The 18,974-nt window shown below is 34.9% G+C and overlaps 1 protein-coding gene across 1 annotated transcript in view; it reads right to left on the bottom strand.

The window, feature by feature from the left end:
* Window positions 1–8,580: 8,580 nt before the first annotated feature.
* The window catches only part of LOC136038804 (acetyl-CoA carboxylase-like), a gene marked incomplete in the record, with an annotated part of 240,102 nt that continues 229,708 nt past the window's right edge, over window positions 8,581–18,974 (bottom strand). The window contains 2 exon segments of the mRNA XM_065722186.1: window positions 8,581–13,580; window positions 16,038–16,181. Coding sequence (XP_065578258.1) covers window positions 13,395–13,580; window positions 16,038–16,181 — 330 coding nt within the window.

Genomic DNA, 18,974 nt, shown 5'->3' with positions numbered 1-18,974 from the left:
AATACCGTGCTCTTTACTCAAAAGTTTTTCTAGAACATTTAAAAAAGCTTATTATTCTAATTAAACGGTCCTTGTGTTGCAGGAGCCGTTCTTAAGAAAATGGGACAAATTGTCAAACTTTAGCGTAAAGAGTAAGGTATTGAGGATGGACCAGCCCCCCTCATACACGTAATAATTTCTGTTCAATTTAAGTTGTGATGTTACTCCTTACTTTCAGTTGAAACCACTTTTTTTCATATTTAGTTTTTGATCGTTTTTAAATAATGCCGGGAAATCCGGCTCCCCCTCCACGGAAAATTCCTCACTCCCCCGAAAAATTGCTCCACGGAGAGTTCTTTCCACGTAAAATACAGTCCCAATTTCTGATTGTTTTTAAAATCATGCTGGAAATCCCCTTCTACGTAGCATTTTTTTTCCCACAAACACCCGTCTCTAGTAGAAAGTTTTCTCCCGCAGAAAATTCCCTCTGGAGAATTTATGCCATGGAAAACTTCTTCAGGGAGAATTTCTCCAGTGGAAAATTCCCTCACTCCTAGGAAAAAACACTCTTGACAACTCCGACTCGGTAAAAATTTCCGCCCGAGCAATTATCCTTAATATTTCCCCATATAAAATTGATTCTACAAGATAAAGTAAGACTAATAACCTTAAATTCGTAAAGGAATTCTGGCAAATTCCCCAGTTGAGAGTTTCCCCTGGAAAGTCCATACCCTCCAACAAAAAATTCTACCCATGGTGAATCCCTCTTCCGAAAGTTTACCTTCCCCCACCCGAAAAATGTGTGCATCTTTCCAAATAACAAATACTATGCGTAAGCAATGGGCTTATTTTTTCACTTAAAGACCTTTCCCCAGGAGATGTGCGGGGTCATGTTATCCCCAAAGGTATAGTTATTGAGTCTTTTAACTATGTTGAACACAACAGCTATCTCAAAACTTTGATCGAACGACTTTGAGGAAAAAAGGGGGATAGAAGGAGGGCTAGTTGCCCTTCAATCTATTTGATCATTTAAAAAGGATACTAGAACTTTTAATTTCGGCTTGAATGAGCCATATCCTGTTATTCTAGGACCCTTGATTCGATGCAATTATCCCTAAAAAAAAAAAAAAAAATAACAAATAAATGCGCATGCGTGATCTTCCTTCTGGCAAAAATATAGAATTCTACATTTTTGCAAATGTGAGCTAGAAACGTCTACAAGCGGGTTCTCGTATAAGCTGAATCTCATGGTGTGATTTTCATCAACATTCCTCAAGATTTTACGGAGTGCTTCTTCCTGTTTCGAAAATCAGGCAAATATTCTTAGGTTCGTAGTTTTTGATGGGTAAGTTCAAACTCAATGTTATATTTGGAATCACCATAACAAGCCGATTTTTTTATATCTCTATTGATATCAAAATTTAGCTTTTTAGAGTTTCGGTTACTATTGTGCCGTGTCACTATGCTTTAATACAACAAAAGTAAATTTTTAAGGAGAAAGAGCGATGGATTGAAAGCAGTGGCAGCAATTGTCATATTTAGTTTAATAGAATTGATTTTTTGAAGTTTTGGCCTTGATTTTTTCTTTCATCCCAGAAAGCATGTTTTGCGTTAGTTCATTATTTCATTTTAACTTTTGTAGTATGTAAATCATAAAAAAGATAATAGTGGATTTAATAGTAGAATGCATTACCTTGCGAAAATTTGGATTTTCCAAACTAGTGGATTTTCCAAGAGTTTATCAATACTGTTAAATGTCCTGGCTTTCCAACAATATTTGTCTGGTTTATCGAGAGAACACCACTACGTCTTTCCCATCAAAAAAAGAAGAAAAGTGCATAAATCTGTTTCCAATTAGAGTCAAAATTCTTCCAAACAAAGGGGACAGCCCCCTAACATCCATGTCTAATATTTAGTCTGTATGCTGCACACTTTTTTTAATTTTTTTTTTGGGGGGGGGGGCGTTTGATGATTGTTTTAAGCAGCTTGTCTATCAGAACTTTCGCTCTAGAGCATTTTAGGCAGGATCAGATTTGCTAATAGGCCTACTAGGCCCGGGCCTAGGGGCGAGCAATTAATTATTACTGAGTGATTTTCTTCTTAATAAATTCTGGACTCATATTATTTACCGTCAAAGTGCCAGGTTCACTCCGCTGCTGCGCTGCCTATTCAAAGCAATGTGATTTTAAATCAGCACAGGAATTCCGTGGTTACATATAAACTGTCAGATGTCTCGAAAGAATGGCAGCCGAGAGTTCAGTATTAGTATTACCACTCTCTTTCATTACTTTTAGCTCATCAGTAGCGTTCTGTTCAGCGCTTCCACTAGCCTCAAATCTTCGGGTATTTCCCTGAAAATCTTGCAAAAACGGAGCGGCAAAAACGCTTGAGCCTAGAAGCGTCACAGTTTTAAATCCGCCCTGATTTTAGGTCTGGTTGAGTTTAAACAAATTTGTGAACCAAAATGGTAGAAGACTGCACCTCGCTGTTATCAGTTGTTTCCAGTATTACATCCCAAATACAATTGGGAAAAGAAAAGTATTCAGTAACCTTCCTTTCCCCCTTCCCCCAAATGGGTCTTTTTGTTGCTGCAAATAGTAAGGAGGGTGGGGGAAAGCTTCTAAATTTCAGATTCAACTCGCTGTTAAACATTATGTAAGAGCACCAGAGTTTCTTTTCCATGTAGTGTTTTTTTTTTTTTTTTAATATTTCTTTTGGTGGCTAACGAATTTAAGGTTTGCATTAAATGAGCGTAAGGTTGATTTTATAAGCCATAAAAAAAAACTAAAAAAGACCCGGAAAAGAAAAATGATTTTTTAAATTGTAGGGCAACACCCCAATTCTTAAAAATTGTGTCTATTTTTCTGATGTTACAGCAGTTTCCACCCATATCTTGATCTTGCCCAATCAATAAAACATTTCAGACTAATGAAAACTTAAGAAAAATGCAGATCAGTGAAACGACAAAGGAAGCGGTAAATTCATAGGCTAATTGCTGTTAGTCCTTGGTATCAAAGCCCATTAATTAAGAAAATTTTTTAGTCTGAAACATGTAGTCCATGGCTGTCCATGCCCAGCATCCGCTTGGCAATTCTAAATTTCTTAGTATTTTCAGAAGTCATGGAAAATACCATGTATAAAAATGGGTTCTTTCGAGGTAGGTGGCATTATTTTCCCCACATATAGAGATTCTAAATGTTCCTCTTAGAAGTTCCTAAGTTGTTTTTAAAAATAACTTTCAAGAAAAACCACAATATCCGAATTGGTATATGATTTTCAAGAAAGCCAATGGTAAAAAAAGAAATAACAGTTTATAAAAAGATAAAAAATTGCTCCAAATGATACTAATGTTTAACGGAACTTTGCCTTCTTCTTCATTGAATTAGTATGGAGACGCTTTAGCATAATTTCATCATCGGAATCCAATACCGGGCCCGGCAGTGGATTGCTGCGGCTGAGTGTGAGTTTAAGCACCAGGTCTCGTATTTTACAACACGACTACAGAAAGAGAATACAAAGATATTAATCTATACAAGAACAATTTTCTAATCGGTTAAATCTAAAGTCTCACTTCAATCTTCAAAGTAATAACATCTATTTTGGATTATTTGAACTATGAAGCTTACTTTCATCCTGAATTATTGCACCTGTTTTGAACTTTACCTGCCATGACATTCATTAATTCATGCTTTGAACTTAATTTAATTCAGGAATGTTTTTTCGCAATATTTTGTTTTGGATTAAATCCCATGAAGCTTGCTAAAATTCAGTGACTGTTATTTCGCAATATTTTGTTTTAGATTAAACTGACCTGGCCTAGATTTAAGCTATCAATTTCCTATTTGGATAATATATGAGTTTCTCGCTGGACTCTGATTTTATTACAATTCAAACTAGTTTCAAGAAAGTGATAATTTCAGGCCTAACTAGTGTGCAGATCGGTAACCCTGGTTCCAATTGCAAATATACCATTTACACCTATATAAGCCTATTGGAACATTTAAGTTTTACTGAAAACAAGCTATGGATAGTTGGGAATCTGTACACTGCCCTGTAATGGAATTTCTGCAAAATAACTGGGAAGAAGGAATTCAAGACGATACTATTATTTAACACGCAATAGGATTTTTGAATACGTTGTTATTGCTCATGCATAAAAATTAATTTTGAGCGAAGGTTGCGCCTAATGATAATTGCCCACGGCGCATTGGCGCAAAAGCTGCTACAAATAATGTAAAAGATATTCTTGACCTTATTAAAAAATTGGACATCGACTCCGATTTACGCTATCAAGTCTCCTATCGAGGTTCCCATTCTGCCCGCTGTGGCTTACTCTAGGCTTTCTATAAATGTTAATCGCGTGGAAAAACTATTCAAGGATGTTGCGACAAAGCTGGATGCTTATGAATGGAATTGCCTGCGACTGCCAAAGCTTTCAATGCCCGACTTGCATGCTACTATTGTTGTGTCGAACATTCCCCCTACTCTCTCAGACCCAATAAATGAAAAGTTGGGATAAATCAGATAAATGGTCGCGAATCCGGTACTAATATACGTCTTACACATAACAAACTACGTCTTTCACATAAAAAACTGATTATCTATGTAGATAAGTCATTTGCCGAAGCTTTCCGTTTGTCAGTAACGGGAGCGATAATTGGTCCTTCTGCGAAAGTGCAAACTAAGAAGTTTTACGGCCTCTTGAAGGGAATTCCAAGTGATTTGGAATTATCTCACCTGATATCCTGCCCTGGTGTTTTTGACGCCTCTAGGCTAGGGAAATCTACTGCGGTAAAACTTGAATTCTCTGATGTAACGTCTAGAGCCCATGCATTCAGATACGGTCTTAAAATAGCGTACGAAAACCTACGTGGTTACCCAGTTCAAGGCGATTCCCCGTTGTTGTAACATTTGCCGATCCCCTGAACATCTCCAGTCGTCTTGTTCCAGTGTAACACCAAAATGTACCCGTCCTCATGTCTCAGATAGAGACTCGCCCTGCAATTTGTCACCTAAGTGTGCAAACTGTGGAGGCAATCAGGTTTCGTTTAGCTTCACATGTCCTAAACTGAAAGCAATTGCAATTCCCAATTTTGCCCCAAAATTAATTAATTTCTGTATCAGTATCAGTCGTGACTTCTTATTTTTACAGGACAAAAAACAACGATCTGACCATTGATGAACTGAACAGTAAGTTTGACATTCACAACAAATACTATTTCTACTTCTGGAAGGCCTTCCGGGGGCGTACGTGCATAGTTCTGGCAGCCTATTGGATATTGATCATGTGGTTTGCTCCCCGTTTATTGCATATTCAACAGTGCACGTCCACGACGATGAGCAGGATAATGATCACCTTCCACTATCGCTCTACTTTTCAATTAGAACATATAGTACAGCCAAGGCAGAATCCCTGCCTTTAAATGGGTTGTTCGGAGTAACTGTAAAAATTCTAATATTCGACCCTGGCCATACTCCTTGGTTCTTTACGTGTACCCTTTCATTTACTCCCACTATGCGTTCGCTCTACAAAAAGCAAATATGAACTGAATCAGTACTACAACCAAATTGTGTGGTGTTCAAAACGTACTGAGAAGGTTACCGTTCCTCATGAGCGAGTGAGAAGAAGTAAAAGTAAACCAATATCGTGTGATCACGAGCTAAAAATCGTGAAGAACAAAGCCAAAATGTAGCGGCGGATATGGATTGATTGTGATTGACCACTATCCCGAAATCTATTTGAAATAAAACAAAAAACTTATGGTTAGATTGATATAAAGGGTTAGATTGTCCTACTAACAAGAATGAATGGGACAAAGTGATTAATTCATCTAAATTAGATAATTCAGCAAGTCTTAATTTACCCCATCTCACCAGCTGCGTGTCTGACCACTATTTAGTTATATTTTCCAAAGTGAGTTATGCAGCGCACGCATTTTACTCAAAATTGGTTGATTCGGTTCTCCTGTCTCCTTTGACACAGGCACAAGTTATACCCGTTTCTGTTGACACTGTAATTGCATCTGTTAAGAAATTGACTTCAAACTCTGTTGATGTTGACCGAATTAGTGTTTATCATTTTAAAGTAAATTGCCCATCTTTGTTTTTTCTATTTACAGTTGCTTTTCCAAATGTGCATTTTTTGTTCTCTTGTTCCTGATAGCTCTTTGTGTGGAACTGCCACTTCCGTTCTTAAACAAGATAAGAGTCCATTGGACTGTTCTTCTTACAGGCCAATCACGGTTGCTAGTAATCTTAGTAAAATCCTTGAATATATCCTACTTCCTTTCATCGATATGAATGCTAATTTCAGGGAAAACCAGCTCAGTTTTCGGTCTGGCATCGGTTGCACCGTGCTCTGGCTTGCCTTCTTAAAGATGCTTCTGCTAAAGGGTATAGTCTTCACATTTGTGCCCTTGTTCTTTCTGAGGCTTTCAATAGTATTGTACACGGTCAAGTTCTTTATTCTCTTTGTAGTAACGGCATTACACTTTCACTTATTTTCTTCTTAAGTTCTGGTATGGTAAATCCTATCTTCGAATTAAAACTAATGGTGTCCTTTCTTCTTTTATAATCGCTGTTCGTCGGGGTGTACGGCATGGCGGAGTGTTATCTCCGAGTATTTTTGGATTTTGTATTTCTAGTATTATTAAGAGTATATCTTCTGTGTTTTGTTGGGTTAATTGATATTTCATACCTTGCTTATCCGGATAATATTCTTCTAATTAACCGGTCTGAAATCAGACTATCGCAGGTGGTTCATAAAGTTTCTTATTCTTTTACTAAAATCGGTCTTTCGCTTAACTTTGGTAAATGTGAGCATCTTTCTTTCAATTTTCCATCCCCTAATAAATCTCAAGTTCTAAAAAATTTCTATCTCTCATGTTGATTCGATGCGGTGGATTGGTATTACACTAGCCAACATTTTTTAAACTTTTCGTGAGTGTGCTGTCCGGGATGCTAGAACAAAGATTTAGATCGGTTACTCTAAAATTGTAGCCAATCGAGGCAAATATAATCGTATTGTCATTGGAAGGCTTTATTCTACTTTTTCAGATCATCCTGTTCTTCACCTTTCTGGGCTTTATCCTATTTTTAAAAATAAGGATTTTAGTGATATTCGAGTGGCCTATTTCCGTTTTTGAAAATATCTTCTCTATCTTCCTCTTTGGTATCGGATTCGTAAAATAATAAATAAGTTTTACCTTCCGAATATTACTGAGAAGTTGACTGGTTTACACGAAAGGCTTTCGTAAATAGCGTATCGGCGTGTCACCTCACCATGGTTTTATCCGTTTATTAATTATTTTTATATAATGTTATTGTTGATTTTCGTTTTTGAATAGCATTTTTTTCAGTGTTTACTCCACTATTTATCTTGTGATGTGAGTGGGTCACAAATAAATATTATTATTATTATAAAACAAACCCCGCCTTCACTATAGCTTATTGAAATCAACTGTAGTAAGCTACATTTACCGCAAGAAGAGTTCGTCTACAAAACTGAGGCCTCTCCTCCAAACCTTTAAAGCTATTTATATTTGGAATTGTTAGTCTAAACGCCAACAAAAACTGAAATATTTTGCATCTGAAAAGGTGAAACGAACATATCAGTAAACATAGGAAATAGTGGTCTACATATATGCAAAGTGTATACAGTTCATCTGATATTTACTTACTTCTTTTTTCGCATGCTGACCAGTGGTCTTCGTTGTGAAAGGTACCCATCTCCTGAATCACGGCTGAGTTTACGGAGTCTCCCGCTGTCCCCCGTTCCCAACCAAATAACCAGCAACACCAAGACTCGAACTGTCGTCCAGACGGACAAAAGGTTTCAAGTCTAACGCACTGTGAGTGTGAGTTTCCGTAAGAAGTCTAACTGATGCGTAATTACAAAATCTTAAATGTGAGATGTAGGATGGAAGACGCTGCAGAGGCATCCATCAGAGATTTTAAGACTGACCTAGCTTGATCCCGCTCTGCTTGCATCACTCTGCCCCCTTTTCAGGACTCATTGAATGAAGGGCAATTTGTCGATCTTTTTATTATTTTTGCCTCTTGCCTTCTGGTTTTATTTGCAAGCATCATTCTATCCATTGGGCAACAATGAGGGGAGGGGGCAGTAGGAGCCTGGTCCCCCTCTTTAGATTTTGAAAAAAAACGCTTTTTACCTATTTTCATTGAAAACGTCTCTAATAGGTATTTTAATTGGAAAAACCAAAAAAAACTGTGACTCCTTTGATATTGAAATGTACGTTTCTACCCCCCCCCCCCAATTTTCACGAATTGATACCACTGTACCTATCTAATTATTATCGATGTTATGTTAATAAAATTCTGCTATTATTATTATTATTATTATTGTTACCTAATGTTTATTACCGGCGATTTATCATTAGCGGCAGAATGGCACAAGAACGAAGAAAAAATGGCACAAAAAGATTATTAGAGATATTAAGTTCACACTCACTCTCACTACTATAGCGTTATGCTCGTTTCATACTAATGCTGAAAAACATGATGTACATTTTTAATCATTGAGAGCTACAGTATTAAATGCTAGTAACCTGACTCACTTTATATTTGATAAACACAACTACCTTAAAAATAACAATTTTAATTTATCCAACACCAGATAACAAGAGACTAATCATACATAAAACAAACAATTAGTATCAGGAGACGACCCTATCCAAATAATATAGGTTAACAGCCAAAAAACAGCGATATCAATCACATAGAGGTAGCTCATTTATATAGGCAAAACGATCCACTTTTAAGTGGAACATTAACAGAATACCTAGGGTATGGCCTTTCTAGGGGGGAGGGGAGAGGTGTCCCCACAACTTGGTTTTAGGCCCTTTGTCCCAAAGTTGTTAAGTATTTGCCGGGGTAAAATAAAGCTGTGTTTGTAAAAGGGACTTAATTTAGAGACCTATTACTGGCCTTATTAAAGACTAGAGAAAAATATACTAAATTTACACTAACATACTCAAGATTCAGTAGTGTTTAGCCTATGTATTTTAGTGTACCAGTTTAGCGTACAAGGGACTTTAGCGCAATATATTAAATCTATGCTCAAGACTCGAACATCGTAAAAGAAATCGAAGTATATAAACTTTTAGATGAAGAAGAAGAAATAATAATGAAGAATTAAACGAATTCAACTGGAATGAATTTAATATTTCACTTTTGAGAGGGATTTACAATAAATGACTCGGTTATATGTGTTATCTCAAAACTAAAAAATAAATAAAATCAATTCAAAAACCAAAATAAAGCAAATATTATCTTGGACGTAGCCACTTAACTTTTCAACTCAACTCTTCTGCACTTTTAACATAAAAGAATATTTTAAATCTTTAAAACTCAACAGTAGATCAAATGATATGGAATGTCCAATTTATTAAAGAAAATTTCTGGCATGGCTAAAACCAAAATTTTGAATCTGTCCCTGGTCCGAAAAAAATCTATCCCAGGCAAGCATCTAGAGCTAGTAACTATAGCCCAAAAAAGAAAACAAAATTTGAACCAAAAACGAAAGCCAAAACAGTAAACATAAAAAGATTTTTGCCTGTTGCAAAAAAAAAAACATAATAAAAAAAAAAATCCTGTCCAGAGAAGTATCTAGATTTAGCCAACCCAAACCCAAAAAAAGATTTTTTGATTTCTGGGAACTTTCAACCTCCCTTCCCCCGTAAAAAACGTTAATAGATTTTTAGCTTTTCGGCCAACGTAGTTTTTTTTATCATAAGCTACTTGAAGACTTTAAATTTTTAAACTTGAATCAATACATTTTACAAGCAGGAGAAAAGAGTTAAATAAAAGATTCCAAAAGAATTGAGAAGTGATGCCAACTGAATCAATATAGGAAAAAAACAGAAGAAAATAATTAAAATTATTTTTCTAAACTGGAACTGAATTTAGTGTAATAAAAATTAATTTAATAGATTTTCATCACCAATTAATCAAGATAGGTTTTAATACAACTATCTTTGAAGTACAGCTGATAAATTAAAATTGAATAAAAAAATTGAAAAAATGAATTAAAATTAATTTAATTTATTTCAATGAGTTCACAGACCATGCATCTCCAGTGCGCAACGATCTCCCCCGCCTTCATCATTAATTTTTAATTATATGAATGGTCGAAAGAGTGAAAATAATTTAATTTAAATTATGAATTTTTGAGGGAGGGGGGTCTTAGGGGAAACTCCTGTAACTTATTCTTGCCCTATATACAGGCATGACATTAAAAATTACATTGTAAAATCTAAATAAAAATGGAAATCCGTGGAATGGTCTGTATCAGCAGCCTTAAAAAATTGGCCCAAGTATTTTTGGCTGACTTTTGAATGTCAACACAAATTTTCATTGCAATCAAATTCGGCAATTTGGCATCAAAGATTTCCAGAAACTACAAATCCGAGGTAGACTTTTACCAAAATCATGTGATACTTTTTTGCTTAAAATTATGTTTAAAAAGTTGGGGCAAAGACCATAAGAGGGAAAACAAGACTTTATTACAAAGAAAATAAGCAAAAGCCTGGAGAACATAGAGAATTTCTACCCGACAAGAAGACGTCATGTCAGGCCAGCATAGTTCACAAAGGGTTAAAGATTTAAAATTTTAGTTTCAAAAACAATAAAAGAAAAAAACTCATATGAACTATCTAAATAAGTCTCTTAATAACGAAAGAATTGTTATTCACTATTAAATAATTTTAATTAATAAAAGAGAACCATTCTAGAAAAGAATCTTAAATTCACACCCTTTTCTTACCTAATTTTTCTATGAAGTACCAAGGACATCGTCATTTAGACATTTTTGCCCCCTGGCTCTTTTTTCGGTCTACCCCCCCCCCCCAAAGGCCGTATATAAGGAGGGGGGTTAGGGTATTTGAAACCCCCAAACCCATCCCACCTCCAAAATGATTATCCGAGCATAAAAACATAACAAAAACGCATAAACATATGCTGATGCGTTGTTTGTGTAGCCCCCCCCCCCGGAACAAAAATAATGGGTATGGCCCTACTTACACCTGAAAACAGGGATTTTCTGCGATTTCTTATTTGATTGTTATTCAAATTTGAAGATTTTTCCATTGCGTAAATTACCTTCTTTGTTGCCACAGTAGAATCATGGGAAGAAACAAGCGGAAACTTTCCTTGTTTATAAACAAGCCAAACCAAATGGTTGCAACACCCAATTAATCCAATTAACCCAATTAATCAAAGAGCTAATCTTCGAGCAATTCAGCAATCAATAAGATGATAGGTTCATATAGGCTTATGGGAAAGTTTAAAAATTAATTAATGACTAATTGCTCTTGACTCGGAAGAAAATAAGGATTTGATTGACAAGTCACTGGTCAACTTAAAGGATAATATAACAGAATAGCCAAATTAATCTTTTTAAAACGATGTTATTGAAGATAGGTCAATTAACTAATAACCTGAAGTTTAATCTTGAATAATTTTAATCACATCCAAGCTAATGCATAGTTTGGATTTAGGGCAGCGTTTGTCTTTTCAATAAGCTACATCATAAGCTACGTCAATAAGGAAAGCTACAGTTTCTTGAGCTCCAGGATATTTTTTTTTTTTTTTTTGGCTGGCTGATTTTTCACACGTTCCTTATTTTCAAAATTGTCTCACAAAAAGCGAGAAAACTACATAACTGAACAGGGGAGTTTTTCTATTTAAAAACTTAGTTTCCAGATTTTCCTAATTTTTAAAGACGTATACGTTCGCGTAAGTTTTCGCTTAACCGGCTACATCAATAAGGAAAGTTAGTTTCTTGAGCTCCAGGATATTTTTTTTGCCAGCTGATTTTTCACACGATCCTTATTTTCAAAATTGTCACCCACAAAGAGAAAAAACTACATAACTGAGCAGGGGAGTATTTCCCGTTAAAAACTTAGTTTCCAGATTTTCCTAATTTTTAAAGACGTATACGTTCACGTAAGTTTTCGCTTAACCAGCTACACCATTAAGGAAAGTTAGTTTCTTGAGCTCCAGGATATTTTTTTTTGCCAGCTGATTTTTCACACGATCCTTATTTTCAAAATTGTCACCCACAAAGAGAAAAAACTACATAACTGAGCAGGGGAGTCTTTCTCGTTAAAAACTTACTTTCCAGATTTTCCTAATTTTTAAAGACGTATACGTTCGCGTAAGTTTTCGCTTAACCAGCTACATCAATAAGGAAAGTTAGTTTCTTGAGCTCCAGGATATTTTTTTTGCCAGCTGATTTTTCACACGATCCTTATTTTCAAAATTGTCACCCACAAAGAGAAAAAACTACATAACTGAGCAGGGGAGTATTTCCCGTTAAAAACTTAGTTTCCAGATTTTCCTAATTTTTAAAGACGTATACGTTCGCGTAAGTTTTCGCTTAACCAGCTACACCATTAAGGAAAGTTAGTTTCTTGAGCTCCAGGATATTTTTTTTTTGCCAGCTGATTTTTCACACGATCCTTATTTTCAAAATTGTCACCCACAAAGAGAAAAAACTACATAACTGAGCAGGGGAGTCTTTCTCGTTAAAAACTTACTTTCCAGATTTTCCTAATTTTTAAAGACGTATACGTTCGCGTAAGTTTTCGCTTAACCAGCTACATCAATAAGGAAAGTTAGTTTCTTGAGCTCCAGGATATTTTTTTTTGCCAGCTGATTTTTCACACGATCCTTATTTTCAAAATTGTCACCCACAAAGAGAAAAAACTACATAACTGAGCAGGGGAGTCTTTCTCGTTAAAAACTTAGTTTCCAGATTTTCCTAATTTTTAAAGACGCATACGTTCGTGTAAGTTTTCGCTTAACCAGCTACATCAATAAGGAAAGCTACAGTTTCTTGAGCTCCAGGATATTTTTATTTTTGCTAGCTGATTTTTCACACGTTCCTTATTTTCAAAATTGTCACCCACAAAGGGAAAAAAACTACATAACTGAACAGGGGAGTCTTTCTCGTTAAAAACTTAGTTTCCAGATTTTCTTAATTTTTTAAGACGTATACGTTCGTGTAAGTTTTCGCTTAACCAGCCCAAAGAATCGAAATTCAGTTTTAGTATCCTTGGTACTTATAACGTTGAAACAGATATACCACTACTAAAATCATTTATTGCATACATGAAACGTGTTTTCCCGGGATCTATAAGATGGTGTAAATTATTTACAATAAAATTATTCAAGGTTCAAGTCTTCCAAAATCAACATATTTTGATTAAGTTATTTCAGAATTTGGCATTATTTACCACATAAAAATGACTGTGATTAAAGATAAATAAGTGATGATGAGTTAAAACAAAACAGGTTTTACTTTAAGCCCAAAGCCCACGGGTTTGGTAAGCCCAAAGCTCTTGAAAACTACAAGAAGTGATAACAACGAAATAAAAACCAATAAATAAAAAAAACTACTGATCACTATCAGCTTGAACAGGAGGGGGGATTGGGCTTTTTGGTAGGGCATCTACAGTAACAGCCGGCGCTCCTCCAGGTACCTCTAGTTTTATTAGAGTTTTAATAAGCTCATTTCTCTCTGTTGGTGACATTTCTTGCACCATGTGAGTCACTGCGTCAAATCGTATCTCTGGCAAGTCCTAAAAGACATAATTAGGTGCTAATGAACCTCAAAATATAAAATCAAACAAAATTATCTAGAATCCTCAACAAATTACTAAATGATATCTTATTGTCGAAAAAAAAAGAATAAAAAAGGGTATCAATAATAAAAAAAATGAATAACTCCCCGCCAATATAAAACAAGATAATTTGCATGACCTAAGAATTCTGTCTAATCTCCGCAAAGACCCGTCCATTATTATAACTATAGTAGATAAAAGCAATTCTTTGGTTGTCATGGATACGACAGATTACGACACAAAAATTTATGCACATCCAAATGACAAAACTACATATAAAACTATAACCGACGATCATACTGATCAGTTTGCTAACAAAATTATAAAAGAATAAAAAGATCTAAAACGAAATGGTAAAATTACTCCACAATTATAGAATAAATTTTTCCCCTGGGCAGCTTTTGTCCAAAATTTTATGTTCTACCAAAATTAAATAAGCAAGGCATTCCTTTAAGGTCCATTGTAGCTTGTACGAAAGCCTCCGCCTCCAAAATTGGAAAATGGTAACGTACAGCCTTCAAACCTTTGCTTTTTCCTCAAAAATCTTACATATGTAATTCGGTTGTTTTAGTTGAAAAACTCAAAAAAATAAATGTTTGAGAAAATACAATCATCAGTAGCTTTGACATTGTGTCTATGTATACAGATATTAATGTAGCAGAATCCGAGCAATTTTTAGTAAATAAAATAAACGAAAAATATGACTTAATAGAAGTTTCAGCAACAGGATTAGATTGCGACGTTTTAGTGACCTTGGCTAAACTTTGTAACAAGTACTCAATGTATTTCCAATTCCGTAATTCCTTCTACCGACAAACAAATGGCTTACCCATGGGTTCGCCTCTCTCCGGGTTACTAACGAATATTTATGTAGAGCATATCGAAAATTGGGCATTAAATTGGTATTTTTTGAAAATATCTTTTGGGGACGTTACATGGACGACGTAATTTCACTTTGGAACTATGGGGAAAATGAACCTAGTTTTTTTTTTTTTAATCACCTTAATACATAGGATAAGAATTTACAGTGTACCTTAGAAACTGAAATTGCGAATAAAATCTCATTCCTAGATATGCTAATTATTCGTAGCTTAGATAAACTAAATTTTGCTATTTACAGAAAACCAATACAAAACAATAGATGTTTATATTTTAAATCAACCCCCCCCCCCACAAATCAGAAGAGCCGTCGTAATATATCTCGTCGATCGTGCACTAAACATTTGTTCTGATTTCTACATCACAGCTGAACTAGACTTTATCAGGGACATACTTTTTGGAAATGGGTATCATCTTTTATCTATTAATAACACAATTAACTGAGACTGAAAAGACATTCCCGTAAAATCAACGATAATTTACCATGTGAGAATCCCGATAAGCCCCAAAACATAATTTACCTCCCATATATCCCAAAAATCACTAGGAATCTTAAAAAAGTATGCTCATAAAATAATCTGTATGTTGTATTTACCAATAATTTGAAAATCATAAATCTCCTAAAGTCTGGTAAAGATAAAACTCCAGTTACTCGCCAAAGAGGTGTCTATGAAATACCATGCGACTGTGACAAATTCTAAGTAGGGAGAACTCACCAGAATTTCAAAAACACCTACAACAGCATAAGGATGATATCACCAAAGCTCTGAATTCTAATATTACTTCTGTTTCTTTTGATTCTGCTTTAAGCAGCCATGTTTTTGAAAATCCTAGCCACAAAATACTTTTTGAAGAATCCGCCATTATTAGCAATGACCTAGGCATAAAACAAGTAGTTCGAGAAGCAATTGAAATCAGACTTACGATTAATAATAATAATAACCTGTCACAAATAGACCTATGAAATCAGCTGCCAAAAAAGCAAGGCTGGCATTAAAAACGGGTTTTTAAGTGATTCTCTTTCATTTCAATGAACTGGCTCGTTTCATCACAATTTATTTATCAGTCCTGGTTGAACTTCGCTAAGGTAAGGATGCCGGGACTGTTTTGAAGAAATTTTTTATTTTAGTTTTATTGATTTTATCCTGTTGTAAGTTTTTTCTTCTAATATATTTTTTTATTGCTGAGGACGGCCCTTGGACATAGGGTCGAAATATTCATTCTAATTTGTTTCCCACTGTCTTGAGAAATTCCCTATTGTTCTTCTTGTTTTTGGTGTTTAAGTTTGGACAGTTAATAACTAAATAAAAATAATTTTAGAGTGTAATACAATTAATTATATAAAAAAAAATATCGCCGTATTTTCAGGGTGTCCTTCCGCCATAAGGCATCCCTTCCACAGTAGAGATAAGGTTACAAAAAAATTAACAAACATAAATTTTGATCACTTAAAAATCCCTACACTTACCATAGATTAGGACCTTGAGGTCCACAAATAACTTTAATTCAACTGTATTCTACAAGGTATATACTCACATGAGTCATAGAGCGCATTTTGGAAAGAACTGAGTCCCTTTTGAGACATCGCAAGTTTTCAACTATAATAGGCTTCGGACAATTTTGATCCAACTGATTCGTCAGCCAATCAACCACATCTTGATTGTTGTCCCATAAATAGGCCTATAAAGTATAATCGAAAAAGGAGTCAATAAATAAGTCTAGACTTAGTCATGGTTGCCAAGGCAAGGGCAATATAGCAAAGCAGCCAATAAAAAGTAGCTAAAATCTAACAAACCTAAGAATCTAATCAAAATCTAACCAGCAAAAGCTAAAATCTAATAAAAAGTAGCTAAAATCTAACAAAAGTAGCCTATAAACGAATTGAAAAAAAGTCGATAATTAAGTCCTGTCTTAGTCATGGATGACAAAGCAAGGGCAATCTAAAAAGACAAGTAGCTTTTAAAAAGTAGCTAAAATCTAAAAAAAAATTGGCTAAAATGTAACAAAAGTAGCTTATAGGATAAAAAAATGCATATAGGATAGAATTGAAAAAGAAGTAGATCATTTAGTCCCGACTAAGTCACGGCTGACATGGCAAGGGCAATCTAACAAAAGCAGCCTATAAAAAGTAACAAAAATACAACAAAAAGAGCCTATAAATATGCCTATAGAATAAAATTGATAAAGAAGTCAATAATTAAGTCTTGACTTAGTCACAGCTGACAAGGCAAGGGCAATCTAACAAAAGCAGCCTATAAAAAGTAGCTAAAATACAAAAAAGTAGCCTATAAATATGCCTATAGAATAGAATTGACAAAGATGTCAATAATTAAGTCCTGACTTAGACATGGCTGAAAAGTCAAGGACAATCTAAGAAAAGTAGCCAATAAATAAAAAACAAAATCGGAAAAGAAGTCAAGAAATAAGCCTTGTCTTATTCATGGCTGACAAAGCAAGGGCAATCTAAAAAAGTAGCGTTTAAAAAGTAGCTAAAACCTAATAAAATGTGGCTAAAATATAACAACGTTAGCCTATAAACATGCCTATAGAATAGACTGACTCAGTCATGGTTGACAAGTCAAGGGCCATCCAAGAAAAGTAGCCAATAAATATAAAACAAAATCGGAAAAGAAGTCAAGAAATAAGCCCTGTCATATTCATGGCTGACAAAGCAAGGGCAATCTAAAAAAGTAGCTAAAACCTAATAAAAAGCGGCTAAAATATAACAAAAGTAGCCTATAAATATGCCAATAGAACACAATTGAAAAAGAAGTCAAAATTAAGTCCTCATGGCTGACAAGCCAAGGGCAATCTAACAAAAATAGTCAATAAATATAAAACAAAATCGGAAACGAAGTCAATAAATAAGTCCTGTCTTATTCGTGGTTGACAAAGCTAGGGCAATCTAAAAAAAAATAGCCTTCAAAAATTAGCTAAAATCTAACTAGATCTAAAACCTACTAAAAATCTAACCAACAGAAACTAGAATATAATAAAAGTACCTAAAATCTAACAAAATTAGCCTATTAATATGCCTATAAAATAAAATTGAAAAAGAAGTCGATAAATAACCCCAGCTTAGTCATGGCTGATAAGGCAAGGGCAATCTAACAAAAGAGGCCTATAAAAAGTACCTAAAATCTCACAAAATATTAGCCTATTAATATGCCTATAAAATAAAATTGAAAAAGGAGTCGATAAATAACTCCCGACTTAGTCATGGCTGACAAAGACAGGGGCAATCTGAAAAAAGTAGCCTATAAAAAGTAGCAAAAATCTAATACAACCTAAAATCTCACCAAGAAAAGCTAAACATAATCTAATGAAAAGTAGCTGAAATCTAACAGAAGTAGCATTCAAATATACGTATAGAATAGAATTGAAAAAGAAGTCAATAATTTAGAATAAAATAATATTGGATTACACGAAGATCGGTCAAGTGGACAACTTCCCAAGGTCGTATTATAAGTAGGACAACGGGTGCAGTGAGCTAGCCAGAACCTAGTGTTTCTTTTTTTTTCACAAGTGAAAAGAGCTTGGAAGAAAAGAAACATAAGTTTACACACTATGGTTAGAATATTGGAAGCTACAGTGATGACAGAAGTGAAGTATCATTCTGAAGCGTGGGCGCTCCGAAAGACGGAGAAGTATCTGATAGATGTATTCCAGAGAAATTGTCAACGGATTGTTTCGGGTACCCGTCTGACTGACCATATTTCAAACAGTAGGCTTTACGAAAAATGTAGCCCAGTCCCACTTTCTATGGCTATAATGAGAGAAAGGTTGTGTTAGGTAGAAAACGTTTTTCGGACAAAGGATTACATATTGCCAAAGAACCTCTTTGTCAGCCGATTATCTAGGGCCAAATGAAAGGGAAATCTCCCTCGAACGAGAGGAAGGATGTCGCAAGGAAATATTTAAGGGAAACTGGAACTTCTTGGAGGGTGTATAGAGGGAGGCTTTGAATAGATTGGAATGGAGGAGGAGCATGCATAGCAAAATTGACCTCAGGGAGCTTGATGCGGCAATGAGTTAGAAGCAGTAGTAAAAATTAAATTGAAAGAAAATGACGATTAAGATACAACTGAGTCATAGCTAATAAAGCAAGGGCAATCTAACATAGTAGCTTATGATAACCGAAAAACTATTTATTGAACGCACGTGATGTTTCAGCATATTTGAAGCTAATCAATGTTTCCGAGCCATCTAAAACATTGAAAAAATATGAAAACTGGAGCTTCAGGCTCCGATTTTGTAACAGTTAAAACTTTAAAGTATATTTACCCTGTTATTTCCGGTCATTTAGTGCATTTATTTAATGAATGTTTTAGGACCAAGTTGTTTTAACTGCGAAGGCTATTCGTCTATATAAAGGCGGGGATAAAAATGTACTAGGAAATTACAGGCCCATTTCTTTATTACCAGTAGTAACCAGACTGTTTGAGAAATTAATAGCGAAAAGAGTGGTTAAAT

Source organism: Artemia franciscana, chromosome 18 (genome assembly GCF_032884065.1).
Source record: "Artemia franciscana chromosome 18, ASM3288406v1, whole genome shotgun sequence".
NCBI lineage: Eukaryota > Metazoa > Arthropoda > Branchiopoda > Anostraca > Artemiidae > Artemia > Artemia franciscana.
This window is presented reverse-complemented; position numbering and strand designations above follow the sequence as displayed.